Consider the following 17,559-nt stretch of genomic DNA (forward strand, 5'->3'; position numbering starts at 1 on the left):
CCCTCTTTGGCCAGCTCACTGACAGTGTACAGGCACGCTTGCCAATTCTAAATGTTTTTAAATCTAATATTCATGGATAGTGATGTGTTTTCAATATTGTAACACAGCAGCAGCTCACTAATATTATTGCAAATAATCTCTGTGGCACCCTCCCATTTCTCATGTGTGAGGCCTTGTTTTGATCTAAAAAAACTTTTTTAATGGAAGTTGCATGAAACAAAAAACAATTTCTCAGCGAAATGTCTGCATTAGACTCTCACACATCACCCACATTGAAAATAAATTCAACGATAATGGTATTTCAAACAATCTGCTTTAAGAATTATTCAAGGTCATCGGAGCAAAGCTCTTTGTAGAACAGAGCTGGCTCTGTCAGGAGACACTGAAATGTTGGAGCCCTGTGCCAGAGCCCACTTTGCCCATGCTTAAAACATCTCTGGTACATCAGGCTCCTGGTGGTTCACAGGGTAGCTCCTGTTTCTGGTGCATATTAAATGCATAACACCTTTAATTCACCATTTCCCAGCAGCAGCAACTAGCACGAACGAACCCCCAAAGTGCACACCAGCACCGGATTGGTACATTGTGTAACCAGACTCATCATTCCCCATTCTGCCTCGTCAACTTCCATCACATATCGAAAATATATTCATCAAGCTTAATGAAAAAATAACCAACATCTAAAATCCTTGTCGAGAGAAGCATTAATGATTTTAAAATGAGACAGTTCTCCTTTGAGTGCACCGACAGAGGAAGAAGTGCATGTTCCTTGTGAAGTCATTACCTCGCTCTGAAGTAACTGCTAAAATCAATCGGCAAAACTCTAAGGCTGTGTGGAGTTTCCTCCACTTCAAGTGGAAGAAAATCGATTGCAAAAGAGCTTGCTAGGTTTGCCACATTCTATGGCCAGTTACATCTTACCAGCTCTGGATCACCAAATAGGCAAAGAAGGCATCGGCCTGTGGGTCCCACTCCGTTTAGGGGCGCCACGACAACAGATCAAAATAATTTTGATTTGATCTTGAAAGAAAATTACAATCACGCTTTCTTAAATTGTTTCCAAATAATTTTTGTTTAATAACGTTAATACTTGGTAATGTTCGGTTTTGTGTAATAAAATTGGTTTATTAAAATGGTTGGTAAAATTAAAAACGTATAAGGAGATAATTTGTGAGGGGGCCACGAAATGTCGACTGCCTAGGGCCCTCCACAGGGTTTGATTCTGCACTTCATCTTACACCAGCAAATGCCTGTCCCATGTCTCACCAGTGATGGAACCAAGGTTTCCATGGTAAGTCTTTGGATCCATGACTGCACTGCTCTCATCAGTTCCATCCTAGAAGACATTAAGGGCCTCATTTATGAGGCTGTGCGTCACTCTTACGCCGCCGGTGCGTCACTTTTTGTGACGCACCAGCAGCGTAAAAAATGTGCCTTATTGCACCATATTTACAAAGTGACGCATCTAGGTAGATGCGTCACTTTGTAAACCCCTGCGTTACATTATACCTGCACCAGGTATAATGTATGCAGGGGGGCGTTCTGACGCACAGCAGGCGTAAAATTGACGCAGGCCCTTTCACATGGGGCTTACCCCATGTGAAAGGACACATTGCTGGAGTTGCGTCGCTTTTGTGACATACTCCAGCAATGCGTCAATTTTGCGCCATACAGATACGTCAGAAATACTGACGTATCTGTAACTCCTTTCGCAATGTAAATATGACTCATCATTGGTGTCGCAAGGAGGGCACAATGAAAAGTGACGCATCGCTGTTTTCACGCAGCGATGCGTCACTTTTCATAAATGAGGCACTATTAGTCTGGAATCAGCACAAATATTCTCTAGATTACATACGCTAATGGCACGCTTTGCAAACTGAGGAGGCCACTTATGTTCTTGCAGCCATGACCATTTGTAAAAGAAGATATAGTATGGATTATTAAAGCCTTATGATGCATGCTTTAGGCTACTACAATTTAAGAAGTCACGCATGATATACTGTGTCAATGGTGTCACACAGATTTTATCTGGACCGCTTACAAAGCCCATGAGCTGGTCCTCTGCCTATATGAAGTATCTAACTTCAGAGAAAAAGGTACCAGTAGCATGGGTCCTATGTAAATAGCCATTGGAAACTAAACATTTGCAGAGACCATTTTCTTAAAGGGCCAGGACAGCTCAAAAAAGAGACTGATCGCTGGGTCAGTGGAGCGCAAAGAAGCTGATCACTACACCACAAGGATGTTTATATTTCCCCGATTAGCGCTCTCCCTTATATACTGAGCAGCACTGTGGGACGTTACAGTCATTACACTTCCATTCCATGTTAACCATTTTTGCGGTATTAATTAGTAGTGTAATAAAGTACTTTTTCTTGTTAAATAAAAGCATTGATTGGAATCTCCATTATTGAGTATTATTGTGTGATGTGTTATCTTCTGAGTCTCTAACCTCACACCACCTTCCTGATTATGCTTTGGGCTGCTCACCTCACTACCCAGTGCTAGAAGTGTGCACATTTTACAGTTCTCGGGACACCAGTAGATTCGCCCCTGGAATCCAGAGGCAAATTGACTCAGACACCTCATTGAGGCCCAGTAACATCTGAGAGCCCTGCGGCTTCCAAATAAATGATGACAATATCACCTCATTTCATTAGGCTAATGTCTCTGCAGTGCAGTTCTCCCATAAGAAATTGTCCAGATTAGTACACATGTGGCCTTGATTCATGGAAATACCATACAATTTTGGCCAGAAAATTACATCTCTATTTCAATGTACTTTTACCTTTTTTTATAACTGCATTAATATTCCCAGAATTCCACATGGAAAGCTGAGTCAGCTGCTAGTGACCTCACCCTCTAGTGCTTATTTCCCATTTTTGGAAATCTACTTCGCACAGAGTTAGGCACAGGGGGAGGGAAGCCTGCTGTCAAATGCACTTATTTTGTGTCGGAGGGAGGTGGGGGGGAGAGGGTGATATATTCCCCTTCTAATGCTGGACTTTTTATGACCATTTCAGGGTGTTAAGGGGTCAGATCGGACTCAGTAAATGTCCACAAATGTACATGGTGTGTGGGCATTCACCAGCTAGCAAGAGAATCCACACCTTGTAATGACCACTTCCCACCCCTTCCACAATAGTTACTACTGCAGTTTTGCCCACACTGTTGGCATTGAAATACCTACCCGTTAATCCACTTACACACCGTTTTTGAACTCCTAGCCGGTGTAAATTAGTTACTTTTATCTGTAAATATACTTTTACTGAAAAATATCTTTCTGAATCAGACCACCATATTTCTAAACCTTTGAAGGAAACCCTACTGTACAAAACAATGTCTGTTTGATCTGAAATCCCTATTATCGGGTTTACATTCTTCAATGCACCACAATATTATGTCGTGATTTGAAACTTATCATTTCAACCCTGCTCCTTCCATATCAAATGGAACATTTGTACCTCATTGACATCAATGTAAACCGCAATGATTCCGCTTCTGTTGCTTTTTGATCACTTTAAAGAACATTTCAACTCATATTATTACAACATTTCTGAAACAGAAATACTGAGTTAGATTCTAGACACCTGTTTGAACAGCGTGAGACGTCCACCCAGTAATGAATGAAACTCTTCCAGGCTTGAGATACATATTCAGTGGTAAAGGCTGTGTTCCAAAATGTGCAACTGAACACACAGTGAGACTTTGCAGTGCCTTCCCAGTGTGTTGTTGTGGTTAGAGTGTTTGCCTTTTATTGCAGTATTATCCATGTACTTGTGTTTGGTACCCTCTTACAACTTGCACACACCACTTTGCCCCTGTAACACACGGTTTGCCTCCTCTCACATGTTTTTTACCTTTGATACTTGCACAAGTGCCACCTTTGCCTACGTAACGTTTGTTCTTGTGCCTGAGTGTCTAGCATATATTGCAGTATTATACCTCAAATTATACTTTGTTTTCTCTTGTAGCCTGCACACTTGTCACTTTTTCCTCCTGCGCACTTTTTACTACCTCATGTATTTTTGGTTGCTCACAATTTTTACTACCTCATGTATTTTTGGTTGCTCACAATTATCACTTTACCGTATGTAACGTAATGTTTGCTTTTGCAATCTTTTGTTCGAGTAATGTTCTCAGTTTGTATCATTTCTGTTCCTATTGTGAAGCTCTCTGACGCCTTCGGGTAAAGTCCGCGCTATATAAAATTGCATAAATAAATAAATACATAAATAAATGTAGGTTGATCACCTCACTCCGGCTCATTAGGGACACTTTCTGCGATCCTGAACCTTTCATTTTCAGATCATCGATTTCAGGTGGGATAATCTAAGTAGGTCAATGGAAGTAAAACTCGACAAAACACGCAAATGCAATTAGCTATCATATAAATGTCTAGTACTGAAACACTGTCCATAATGACCTTGAAGGCGGGTATTATGCTAACTTTAAGGGACATTTTGTCCCAAGGCCCACACACAGTCACTGAGGCTGTTGTCACGTATGAGACCTACACCTAATGAGTGACACTGCGCTCGAAGATCTGAGACCCACACTCAATGAGTGACACTGCGCTCGAATATCTGTGACCCACACTTAATGAGTGACAATGCTCTTGAAGATCTGAGACCCACACTCAATGAGTGACACTGCGCTCGAAGATCTGAGACCCACATTCAATGAGTGACACTGAGCTCGTAGATCTGAGACCCACACTCAATGAGTAACATTGCGTTCGAAGATCTGAGACCCACACTCAATGAGTGACACTGCGCTTGAAGATCTGAGACCCACACTGAATGAGCGAGTATATCTTCCACAGAGTCACACATTTTCTTTCCGATTGTGTAAGAAGATGATACTCAAACATGATCTCTCTGTGGGTGATACTCAGATCCAGTGTTTAGTCCTCTAGTGCTCCGCGTTTGAGTTCAGTGTGAGCTAAGTAGCGGAGATAACAAAGGGTGTGGTACACAAGTTTGTCCAATGATGCACTAAACAAAGTGCTTGTTGCTTGAATGAGATGCAAAGGCACCTGAAGGAGCTGCATTGTAAGTTAAATTGTCCTCATTCCTACTCTTAGCTGTTACAAATAATACTTAATGCTTAAGAATTCAATCAGATCATTCCAAGTTTGGTCCTGATGACTGGAAACATCTTCTAGTTCATGCACTTGCGCAAGGAGAGACTCTAATACCCCATACCTCTTCCTGACCCTGTGTATGAGTATGCTCTATGCATTCTAAAGTTCTCTAGTCTTCGGGCAGGATCTGATGTTGTATAAAGGATGGCAATTCAGTCATCAGTAACCGTTCCTGGCGTAGTAACATGGTACTCATCGACTGTTTTAAGATTAGTTTATGCCAGATGTATGAGTCAGTGGCGGCTCTTCCTCTAAGGCGGAGGAGCAACCCCACTGCTCTTTTGCAGTGAAACAAAGGGAAAATAAAATCATAATGACTTGCGTTATCATCATTTGATTTTGTCCTACTTCTGCAGCTTTGCGTGAGGGGGCAGGACAGTGGAGGAGTGGTAGTACCCTCCTAAGTGCGCAATGGCTGCTTGGTCAGCCCTCTCGGGCAGCCCAAAACAGTCTTGCGTACATTGCATGTTCTCCATGCAGGCTGCAGTACAGCCTACATGGAGAACATGCCCAGGCTCCAAGTCAGCGTCTGAGTGCCAAAATATGGCACTCAGATCAATCACAATGCTGCTAGGGCAGCGTTGTGATTGGCTGATTGGGAGACAGGTTTGCTTCCTGTTGAGGCCAAGTGAGGGAGGACTACAGAAGAGAGATGCAGCAAGAAGGTAAGTTATTGTTTTTTTATATCTGTGTCCTCCCCTGCCGCCCCCCTACCTCCGATCCGTGCCGGCCGCCACTGGTAGTACTAAAGAGACTGTTGCATGGAGTGGCTAGATGGATCCATGTCATCTCCACACCACTTTCCCATTTCTACACTTTGTTTTTACATGTCATTGTTATCAGGTGTGTTGGTCCAATTGGCTCAGTTATAATGAACCAAAACTAAAACTTAAAAGCAAAGCCCAGGAACGTAAAATTTGTGCCCCGGTGACCTGAAGCCAACTGGTCACCCTAATGTTGTATGCATTTCCACAAAAGAAAAGCTCTGTCCTTGCTCACTACATAATGCCATGTCCTCTGATCTCTTCCGCAGGGGCCATGGAGTCGGTGATACTCTTCCTCTGCTCTGTCCTCGTTCCAGCGCTTGGTACGTATTTCTACTGGTTCCTTTCAAGTGTCTCTGAGCAGGTGGGATGGGGAGACTTCTGGATATCGCAAAGACCTTGAGCTCTTTGGAATTGATAAGACAAGCCTCCCATCTATGTTATCACTGGAACAGGGTTGACGGAGCTAATGTGTGTGTGATTTTTTTTCCTGAAAACATCTTCTTTGGGAAAATATTCAGATAGGCTAAAATTTAAGTTATGGAGTGATTGAGCGCAGTATTTGGAAGTTCTCATTGATTATAATGGTTCTGCATTCTTCTAAGAATTATAATTGTGTAGCCCTTATGAGATGGCCGCCTTTGGGGTCCCTGTAGGTGTGTGGGAGCTATCCTGCATATCAAGGTGTGAGCTGTGACCTAGCAAACCTTCCATGAGAGATGGAGCCGGTCACCCACATGGTCCCCTCTTAGGATAGGACTCATAGCTGAGGCCCTCTTCTGCGAAATGCACAAAGCAGGCTAAGCTTCATCCTGGAGGATCACAGACATTGAAATTAGACAGGCATCTATTCCTTACTGGATCATATTAGGTTGGACTTCACTGGAAAAATTTTAAATGCAACTCATGTGATGGGTGCATCCTGAGGACAGCTAGATAAAGAGTGGTCTAAGCCACCTGACTCTTTTGAGGTGTGTAGTCATTACCACTGGTGTCACCTTTGGCATCCCTAGAGAGGAAGTTGGCATAGACTTCAATTGACCTATTCACAAATGAAGCTTATTTTGTCTGCTCTCAAGACAGAAAGGCCTTGCAGCCTATCTCGTTCTGCCAGCTAGAAACTTGAGATGTGCCTGAGGAGAATAGGATCTCTAGGGGATTGCAGTTCTGTGGCTCATCAGGAGGCAAAGCCCGTACGTTTTCTCACCAAGCAATGCTGGTTGTCCTCTAAATCTGACCATAAGTGTATTATGTTCTGCCTGTCAAGGAGCAGACTTGCCCCTTCTTGCCCGGAGAGGGAAGGAAGGAGGCAGGCTATTCACCCTTTGACTGATTTTAGGACCCATAGAATGCTAAATTATTGTATTTACCCACAGCATTGACTGATTTTTAGACTACTAATCAGAAACCAATTGTACATCTTCCTGTGCGAACAACACTAAAAGTTCACTATTTTTAGATAACAGTCAAAGACTCACTTGTTTCCAAAATCCCAACCTACCTGCCTTCCGAAAACAATTGAGTTTCCATGTTAAGCAACTCTAAAACTTCTTTGTTTTCAACAATCAGCCGAGGACTCAATTGCTCCTCAACACCCCAGTCTCCCAGTTTTTGTTAGACAACTTCTGGCACTCCTGGTCTACCATCCTATAGCACAAGACCAAAAGCACCCTCTCACAAAGGGCATGTTTGCTCCAGTGGTGTATTAGCACTTAATGATCTTATCATGCCAACTACTTTCTTCGAGAGTTCCTCCTCATCATGACCTTTTGTGTGAAACCCAGCTCTGGTTGGTCTAAATTCATACAAGAGAATAATTCCCAATTTTCCTTTACTGGAATCTCAGACAAGTAAACTATAATTTTCCTGTGAACACACTAAACTTAGTTCCAACTCCCTAGTTCCAGAGCATTGTTGGGTTTTGACGTCATAGAAATGTTATGAATTCATCTATTTGTGCAAGGATATGGTGTACCTGGCGCATACATGTAATACGTATGACGAAATAAATTAACATGGTTACTTCAAGTTGAGGTAGGGATTACATGGTGAAAAGCAAAGCAGCAGTTATAACGCAGTATGAAAAATCTAAATTGGGACTAGTCCAGATGTTGCTATCCATGTTTGAGGAAATGTTTGAAAATTGGCCTTTAAAGTCTTTCCTGAAGGAAGTGAGTAGGGGTAAGTTTCCTAGTTCAGACAGGAGAAAGTTCCATGATGAAACAGTCGCCCGGGGGGACTGCCTCTGTGAGATGAAATAATTGGATTTAGGGACTTTCAAGAGTAGTGAGTATCTACTTCTTAAACTTCTCAAGTCACTGGAAATGGTAAGTAGTTCAACTGTTCTTATGAATGATCATGTGGGATAAACAACATATTTTGAATATCATTTTGGCTGTGATGGGTAGGTAATGTGGGTGGTGCACTATTCATATAGAGCATCATCCTCATTGACTACCCATCATAACCAAAATCATCACAGATACAAACATATTTCCTTGCAGAGGTAACATGCCTGTTCGTCAAATGAAGGACGGGTCAAGCATGAACCTCAAGACTATAGCAAAAGAACAAAGAGATTGGGAAATATCTCTCTAGATTCAGCATGGCTAGGTTGATTCTTTTCTTAAGAGAAAACAAACTTTGTTTTCGGGGCATTGAAAAGGAGAAAGCATTTTTGTTCAGGTATGTAGTTTGATGGGTCTGCTCCTTAGGATGGAAAAGCCTTTTATATTGCAGATTTTCAGGTACAATTGGGTGTCACCATCATACTAGAACATTGGAATATTGGTAGCTCTATTGAAAACAACGGAGTGCTCCGGGCTTCTTATGACCGGTAGAATCCCGAGATCCAACATTCCAATGTTGTCCTTCACAGCTGTTGCTGTGAACCAAGGCCTCACAGAACCAGAGGGGATTTCAGTCCCCTCAACCTGACGTGAGGCCTTTGTTTTATTTGTTATTTGTTAGAACATTCTGCATTCTGGTGACGGAATGTCCTAATAGCCTTATAGCCCCTTGTAGCTGGGCTATACCGGCATTGAAGTCCCGCTCATTTGCTAAATGCCCCATGCCTTGGGTTTGGGCCTTTAATGCCGGAGCGGGTCTTTACGGTGGGCTAAAAGGCTATATTAGTGCACAGCAACTCCAGAAACTTCCATTATTACTCAATTAAAAGATTGAATCACAAGAAGGCTAGGACTGACCCCAGGAGAATCCTTAAACTGATTCCGCTATAGAAGACTTATGGCCTTTAATTTTAACAAAGTACTTTTTCTTATGACAGCAGATAACTAGCTTAAAGCCGTGCAACCAACATCCATATAATGTTCTAGTGTCTTGAGTAAGCCTTCCATGATCAATCAAAGAAGACAAAAACAAAAGACACTTGGCTTTCCAAGCAGATGAACAACCAACTCAGATGTGCTGTATTTTTGTTCAAACAGATTCACAGTGCATGTACTATTATGACCATGCAGCCTAATTTGTATCCAGTGAGCTGTGATTTCAGAAGTTCCAGAGGCTTGAAAATATCCCCTTTATTGACAGCTCTTTAAGTGTGTCTTACAATGCGGTCTAAATGGAGAAACCTGGAAGCCACCCCTTATGAAGTTCAGAAAAGTCAAGAAAAGCAACCTATTTTGCTTTGCCTATGCACTCAGTGGCCAGAGCTTCGCCCTTGATCAGTTGGAGCATATAATGTTAAAATCCATACATTTCGGTGCTACATTTATACACTTTTCCCAATGCAAATGAGAAAGAAGCATAGACATGTGACAGACAGAAGCTTATTAAGCCTGGTCAGTGAACTCTGCTCCGTTCACAGAGTTTGTGGAGTTTTTTGCACTCCGTGCTCTCCAGAGCTCGCGAAGTTCCCAAAAACTCTCCTGCACGTAGTATAGCGTAGTTTTTTCCTCACTCGCATTTGCCAAAGGTAAATTGCGAGAGGAAAATCCAACGCTAGACTACTTCACAGCGAGATTTCTCAACGCAAGCGATGGCAGATGGTCGCTATCGCTCATGTCGAGAAACCTTCCATTCACATTAAGGAAGCTGCCGCTCAAGTAGAACTTCTACTCGAGTGGCAGAAAGAAGCAGTGCCCTCTTGCACTGTGCGAGATGCCATTCACGTTGATTTTGCAGTGCAGGACAAACACCCGGCACTAAAAATCAGTGTGAATGGCGTGGAGTAACCTACTCCGCCGCTTGCAGAGTTATGTGTAGTTTGGCGGAGTTTTTTTGTCACTTCGCGGAGTTCCGCTATACGGAACTTCGCAAGCTATGCTTAGGTTTAGTGCTAATAAGCAGATGCAAAGCTTATTGTTGAGAAGAATCTGAGTAGAACTTGTAATACTGTTACATGTTTCTGGAGGAAAAGGCTGACTATACCACTTTCTGCAGTGCTCACTTCATTGTGCCAGCTTCAGAATGAGGGTACGTTTTCCAGGATGATTAAGCTAAAATGTGCGGTTTACTTCACAGGATAACACAATGGCAGTTTGATTAAAATATGTGTAATTGTGCAATAATGCTAAGACTTTAGCGAGCTTCAAGGAGATAGACAAACAAAATCACAATTAATTGGGGCTGGTGAGCAGATTAAGTCACAGGGCAGATGGCTGTGGACCATTTGGATATTTAACATTATCAACAACTCTTGGTGATTGCTCTTCTAACTGTGGCTCCAACACACAAGGTGAGGAGACGAGAAATAAAGGAGAAAAGAAGAGAGCAATTAATGGAAAGTAAACTACATAATAGGTTCGGAAGTCCAAGTGTGCTGAGCAGCATTGAGGTAGTCCGTGAGTCCTGAGATAACCTCATAGAGTGCACGTTGTCTTGGGGTTGAACCAATTAAGGGGGGTGAGGAGCAGTTGGGGGTCGAATAGCAGGGAGGAGGTAAGCCTTAGAGCTACAATGTCAGGCATAGACGACAAGAGGAGTCCCATTCACTTTAGCCATCCAGTTACTCATAAACCCTTAATTTCTATATCCACCCTGAAATTGAACAAATTGCAAACATTTCTAACAGACTTTAATGAAGTTCCTCCCCTCCTTGCCCACTGACCCAAAGACATGATTGTTGGTAGAAATCCCCCATGGTGATTAGTTATGGAGTGTAATGAGAAAATGGTGATCCCATATTAATGAGTATGAAGATCTCATCACTCGTTGAGGCATTCTATGATAAGATCATGAAGCAGTGATAAAAAGCATCTCAAACAGATTGTTGCAATTCACTTTTGTCTTGTTTCTGCAGCTGCAGCAACTGATCAGGAACCGAAGGAGCCCAATCCATTTTATTACGGTGAGCATGGGGTGGACTAGAGGAGACCGCTTTGCCAAGAGATATAGTGCAAATGGAGAAATGTGAGAGAAGAGCAAGTGCACAATTCATCCCTGGGGGACCTTTTTGGCAGGGCCAGACTGGGATCGCAAACTAGCCCTGGCAGTTACGTCTGACCAGTCCCAGGGGGCGGGGGGAGGTATAGTAGCATTGACAGGAACTCTGCTGCTGCGCTTTTGTTACAAGGGGACGATTTTGCATCACTAGTGCCCGCTCTAGCCAGTCTGGCTCTGCTTTTAGGGCACATAGACAAGGGGCTCCGTGCTCTGCCACTAATGATGTATCTTGCTCCGATATTTGGGTATGTTTTAAGCTCCTGGCTGCAGGTTACTTGGGGATGATGTTATGTATGCCTCTGATTTACTCCTTATGGCTTATCATGGTGTATGTGTGTGTGCACATTTGGGTGTGTGCGTGTGAGCATGTGTGCGTGGTATCGTACTTAGGTCCAATGTTTACCCACTGTTTACAGAACTTCTCTTCTATGGCTCACATATTGCAGTCAACCTCTCAACCTCCATTTTGCCATCAATCCCCTTTTCCTTAGGATGCTGCTGAAAATTAACCCATACATTATCTGAATGTCTCTCATCGCTTTACTTTAGTTTTCTGAAGCTTCCCATCAGCAGTGTGGGGATGCACAGATGCAGAGCCTTCACATGACAATATGAGCTGACTATATATGAGTGTTTGGGTGTTTTAGGTGTGAGTGGGGTTGTGTTACCTTTCTCTGCACCATCTGGATTATAAACCTAAGAGATATATCGAGCAAACTTAAAAGATTCCCTCGAAGCATGAGTGCATCAAATAATTGGTATTGGTATTTTATACATACATGCATGTACACGGTTCCACTTTCTCTTACAGACTATGAGAGCTTGAGGATCGGTGGTTTGGTGTTTGCTGTGGTGTTGTTCACGCTGGGAATTCTTCTTATACTGAGTAAGTGTTCAGAGCAATGGCAGCTGTACTGACTTGCCTGATCCCATGCCAGTGTTTATAGTTTTTCCAATGCCTATCAGCTTTCATGGGTCGTCCACCAGTAGGCCAGTTAGTAATACTGTTCAGAATCTAATTTTAGTGATTTTGAATCAGCCAATAGTCTGCCAGAGTCTCCAGTTGCTCTATCAAAGCCGGTGGTTGCAGTTGGGACCCTCCAGCACTCATTTTTGGGCACCCAGATTTATTTTCAATCACCAGACTGAGACGCAGAGCAAGAGAGGGAAAGTCACGGAAGGGGAAAAAAGGAAGAAGAAAATGGCCAGAAAATAGTGACAAAGGGAGAAAGCAGAGAGGAAAAATGACCTGAAGAGTGAGCTAAAGGGGGCAGGAAGTTTAGGTTGTTAGAAGAATGAGGAATGAGGTGTATTTAGAAGTAAACAACCTTGGTATTCGTCAGCCCCAACATTACGCAGTGCTGGTGCTACAGCGGGACTTCAAAAATAAATTCTAAATCAACATTGCCATCTCCCTGAATCCTCAGAACACACATTCATTCAACGTTGGGGCCCATTACACTGTACATTTTCTCTGCTCTTTTAACTCGAATTCAGGGATTTGGTGAAAGAACCAGGAGTCCTACCATAACATTGGCGGGGTGTCTAGATCTAGTTAACTATTTATTATTTACACCTATAATTTATAAACGATTTACCATGGTTTCATTAAACACCATTTTAATCAGACACACCACCATAGTGGCAATGGATCTGCTAGAAAGAAAATCAGGCGTAGGAAAATACAAGACCAGCTTTAATTTTCCATTTATCTCATTTTTATTCAAAGCAAACTTTTAGTATGTCTGACATTTAGGCATTTATTAATTCTTTATTCAATAAAATCTTTAACTTTATTTCAAAATGATCATTTTATTTAAAGCTCAGAAAATAGACATTTATTTCAAAGTTCAGTGTGGAAGTTTAGCAAAGAACAAATAGTTCCAAATTCACTCTCTCCTAACATTCCTAACTAACACCCTCATCTTATCCTAACAATCCTGCAAAGGGTACAAACAATCAGAAAAAGATCTTACATCCAGGAATTAATCTTAAGTCCGGCAGCATCTCCAGAGGAAATCGAAAGGAGCGATGCCTCTAAGCAAAATCAGGGGTTTTTATACACTAATTTCCTAACTTAATATATCTAAAAAGTATCTAGCATCACCAATTCGGGTTCTGATAGTACAATTTGGGGTGGGTGAGCATCTCCTCACCATTACAACATCATATTCACGGTGAATCAGCGATTTATTAATGCTCTATTGTTCTAAGACAGTCTTGGCCTAGTCACATCCGCGACTTGAAACGTTGGGACCTTTTCCCACGTTTAGAATATTTGAATGTCCATGTCTTGGCACCCATCCTTGTTTTCGGGACGTGGTAACCTTGAACTCCCCATCTGAGCACAGGCAGCTCACTCGCGCTTGCAGGCTTTGGATGCACATGCGCAGTGTAACATTCGCTCGCAGTTCATCAGAGCAGCCATTTTCTTGGTAGGCCTCAGAGGCCACTTTTTGGAACTATCGTAGAAACAAACAAAAATTTATGTTAAATATAGAACTAAAGCCCTTCTGTTTACCTCCCACCATACTAGTGTTTCTCCATTAGTTATTACCTAGCAGGTAAGCCACATAAATGCGCTTTATACTCACATATCCGACGACTTTCTGGCACAAAACATATACAATAAGCACATTTAAACCGTGTTTATGTATGTTTAAGCTATGCATTAGTTCACATCACAATTACAACACATATTAGTTAATTATATTGCTTCATGCAGGCAAAATTAGTATTCCCATGTGTGTTCATGGATGCAGCTTTATACTATGGTTGATTATTTCACCACATCACACCATTAGTAAAATGTTAACGTTATGGAACATTGATTTTACTTGGGGTACACAAAATTGTGTTTTTGCCACCTCGCTCCATCACTGGTGGTGGGCTTCTTAGACAAACGTTGGGCATCAGCACATATTATTTTTCAAATCTGACAAAGACTTCTAGCCCCAGGATCCCTTAACTTAAATGTATCCCCAGGCATCCGACTGGATCCAGAGCAGTACCCTTGCACGCCGGTAGGTGGCATTGTTTGGCCCCATTTGGCATAATTGCTGTCAGAAGTGACGTCTGATGTGTCTATATAGGTGCCACCCAGGCCCACTAATGCCAGTTCTTTTGTTTCTGTACCAGCTAACGCAGATGTGGGAAAACCTACCCATTGGTCTCTTTTTGACTAAGCTTTTCTCTATATTTTGTCAAAGTCTTTTTTGAGGTCTTAACTACTGGAGTGGCAGGGATGTCATCCAAAGAAAGCCGGCTTCAAGCCCTGTGGCCCCTAACAACGACAGATGTTGGTGACGGACCTGCATCTATGGTGCCTCGAACGAGACCATGATCCAAAGGTCTTCCCTGACTGCCGCACCATGCATTCAAAGGCCTTGAGGCAGCAATCCCTCAAGCTCATTACCGCTCGACGTGGATGCCATTAAGCTTGAGGTTCTGGTTGAGTGGTTGTGGAGTATGAGGTCCCGTCCCACTTCAAGTCGTTGAGCCGTTTAGGTAAGCTTGGAAGTCACAGAAAAAAAAGCTAAAGTGCTCTTCGACTTCACCCCGTTTGTCAGCTGACAAGGCGAAGGAGCATCCCTCAAGGCCTGGCTCCACAGTTGAGCCAGCGCCTGAGCCGTCTCCATGCCTCCACACATTTCTAGGAACTTGGAGCGACCCCATCTCAAATAATTGTATTTTCTGAGGCCATGCACCCCATATTTGAAAAATAAAATGATAATAACATGATGTTATTATCATTTTATTCTTTCCTGCTGAGGCAGCATGAGGGCAGGGCTGCTCTGCTGACAGAGCAGTGGGGGTTGTGGGCACACTAAAGTGCGCATGATGCTTTGACCAGCCCTCTTGGGCTGGCCAGACAGTCATGTGCAGGCTAAATGGAGAACATGCCCAGCCCCCCAGTCCCCATCTGAGCGTCGAGCCACAGCACTCCGACCAATAACAGCACTCCATTGCAGCATTGTGTGTGGCTCAGGGGAATAGAGATGACGCTGGACAGAGCAGTGAGGAGGTAAGTGAAGTTTTCAGTTTTTTAAAATTATACCTCCTTACCCCCTCACCCCCAGCCCACCACCCCAGATCCATGCTGCCCGCCACTGCTTGACTCCCTCTCAGATGCTTCCTTTCATCAGAGCTGTTCTGTACTCAGTGCATTTTTGGGCCTATCCTCCAGAATGGCAAGTCCAGGATATTCAGGCTATTATACCTATGTTTCAGCCTCTATCCTGGATTTCGGTGGGACAGACTCTGAAGGTGCTGGGCCTCATGGCCTCCTGCATCCTGCTGGTGACTTATGCTCTTTGGCATATGCGGGCTCCACAATGGGAGCGGAAGTTGCAGTGGGAAATACATCATGTGAATCTCTCCGACATGGTCCAGATCTCGTAGGAAACTGCAATTGGGTCACTGGTAAACCCCTCTCTCTTCTCCAACCAGATCTCACAGTAGTGGCAGATGCATCACTACTGGGATGGGGCGATCATCTGGGAGAGGTGGGGATCAGAGGACTCTGGTCTCTGGCAGAATCCAGATTCCACATCAACCTATTGGAGCTCCGAGTGATTTGATTGCATTGAAAGTCTTTCTACCCTACATCCAGGGAAGGGTGGAGCAGGTGTTCATGGACAACACCACCGCCGGGTGGCACTGAAACAAACAGGGCAGTGTGGGGTTGTGGACCCTTTGTCAAAATGCCCTGAATCTCTCGACATCCCTGGTGGTTCAACACCTGGCAGATTCCCTTAATGCTAGAGTGGCCGAACTCAGCCGAAGATGCCTCGCGGATCATGAATAGTATCTCCATCCGGAGGTGGTGCAAGGTCTCTTTTAGCAGTGGGGAGAACCTTGGTTAGATCTGTTGGCCACCAACGAGAACACGCAGTGTCAAATGTTCTGCGCACAGCAGTTGTCTCAAGTGGAGCTCAGGCCTCCTGTCCACTTTTCCACCCATGCCATTCCTGCCCAAAGTTCTCAAGAAGATCAGGAACAACCGGGCCGGGTGACTTCAGATGTGGCAAGGAGAGTCTGGTATCTTGAGCTGTTGAGCATGGCCATCTGCCCTCTGATCAGGCTACACTTTCAGGAGGATCTTATGTCGCAGCAGCAGTAAAGGGCTCCCCACTAGATCCTGTCAAGTCAACACTCCTCTTTCTTGCATGGAGATTGAGCGGTAAAGTTGGCAGCTTTCGACTTTCCTCCTGAAGTCGGCGTTATTTTTGGCAGCCAGGCGTCCCTCCACCAAGACAGTTTATGCCTGCTGTTGGGCAAAATTTGTGGTATGGTGTACAGAAAGATACAATGATCCCCTGTCTGACACACTTTCTCAGGTTCTCCCGTTCATCCTATCACTTGCCCTGCAGGGCTCTGCTCAGAGCACTGTTGAGGGATATCTTTCTGCAATCTCCGCTTTTCTTGGGTTGCCTGAACAACCTTCCATTTTCCAATTGCCTATTGTACATAGGCTTTTGAAAGGTTTGCAACATATGTTTCTTCCATCTCATTATGCCTCAGTGAGACCACAATCTAGTCCTGACATTCCTGGTGTGGTAAATATTTGATTTACCGTCCTAATTTCTATGCAGGTAAGTACTTAATCAATAATAACTCAATCGGAAAGAAAGAGGCAGAGTCTGTGGTGTTAGAGTTCTTAGGGGTTTTATTCCTTAAAAAGGAATGGTCAAGACCTGGATATCATGTTCCTGCAACCACAGGGGTTCAGGAAGGGATAGAGCAATATTTTATTGACAATACATAGCTTATATACTTAAGTTGCATTATAGAAACCAATACAGTAGGCGTAACAGCTGAGAGAAACAAGATAACAGCATCCACGTGGTAGTGATACGTAATTAGAAGGCGTGAACTAGGCGTGAACATAGAGGTGTGTGCTAGAAACGTCACAGGTAGGTGTCACAAGTGGGTGGTAACAAAGCAGAATCTTGTAATGTCAGCAGAAATCTGAGGCTTGGATGCGCGCGCAGCTGCATGACGTGTGATTGACGTGCAACTGGAGGGTGCAGGGGACTTGACATTTACTCTGGCGGAAAGAGACAGAAGTCTGGCATGTCAGATCAACTCGTACTTCTATCATATCTGATATCTGATGTTTGGGAACCATACTATCTAAACGGAAAAGGTCTCTGGGGCAGAAGCTATTCTATACTGACGAGGAGTGCGTGTATAAGCGCCTAAGTGTCTACATGAGAATGCGAGGGGCATGGGCCTACCATG

At 43.5% G+C, this 17,559-nt stretch overlaps 1 protein-coding gene across 1 annotated transcript in view; it reads left to right on the forward strand.

Annotated features, from left to right (window-relative positions):
* The window catches only part of LOC147732501 (FXYD domain-containing ion transport regulator 6-like), a 281,659-nt gene that overhangs the window by 225,261 nt on the left and 38,839 nt on the right, over nucleotides 1-17,559 (forward strand). Inside the window, exons 2-4 of the mRNA XM_086957024.1 lie at nucleotides 6,183-6,236; nucleotides 11,174-11,221; nucleotides 12,128-12,202. Of these exons, the coding sequence (XP_086813150.1) occupies nucleotides 6,188-6,236; nucleotides 11,174-11,221; nucleotides 12,128-12,202 (172 nt within the window). The 5' untranslated portion in view covers nucleotides 6,183-6,187. The remainder of the gene's footprint in view (nucleotides 1-6,182; nucleotides 6,237-11,173; nucleotides 11,222-12,127; nucleotides 12,203-17,559) is intronic.

Source organism: Lissotriton vulgaris, chromosome 2_1 (assembly GCF_964263255.1).
Source record: "Lissotriton vulgaris chromosome 2_1, aLisVul1.2, whole genome shotgun sequence".
Classification (NCBI taxonomy): Eukaryota; Metazoa; Chordata; class Amphibia; order Caudata; family Salamandridae; genus Lissotriton; species Lissotriton vulgaris.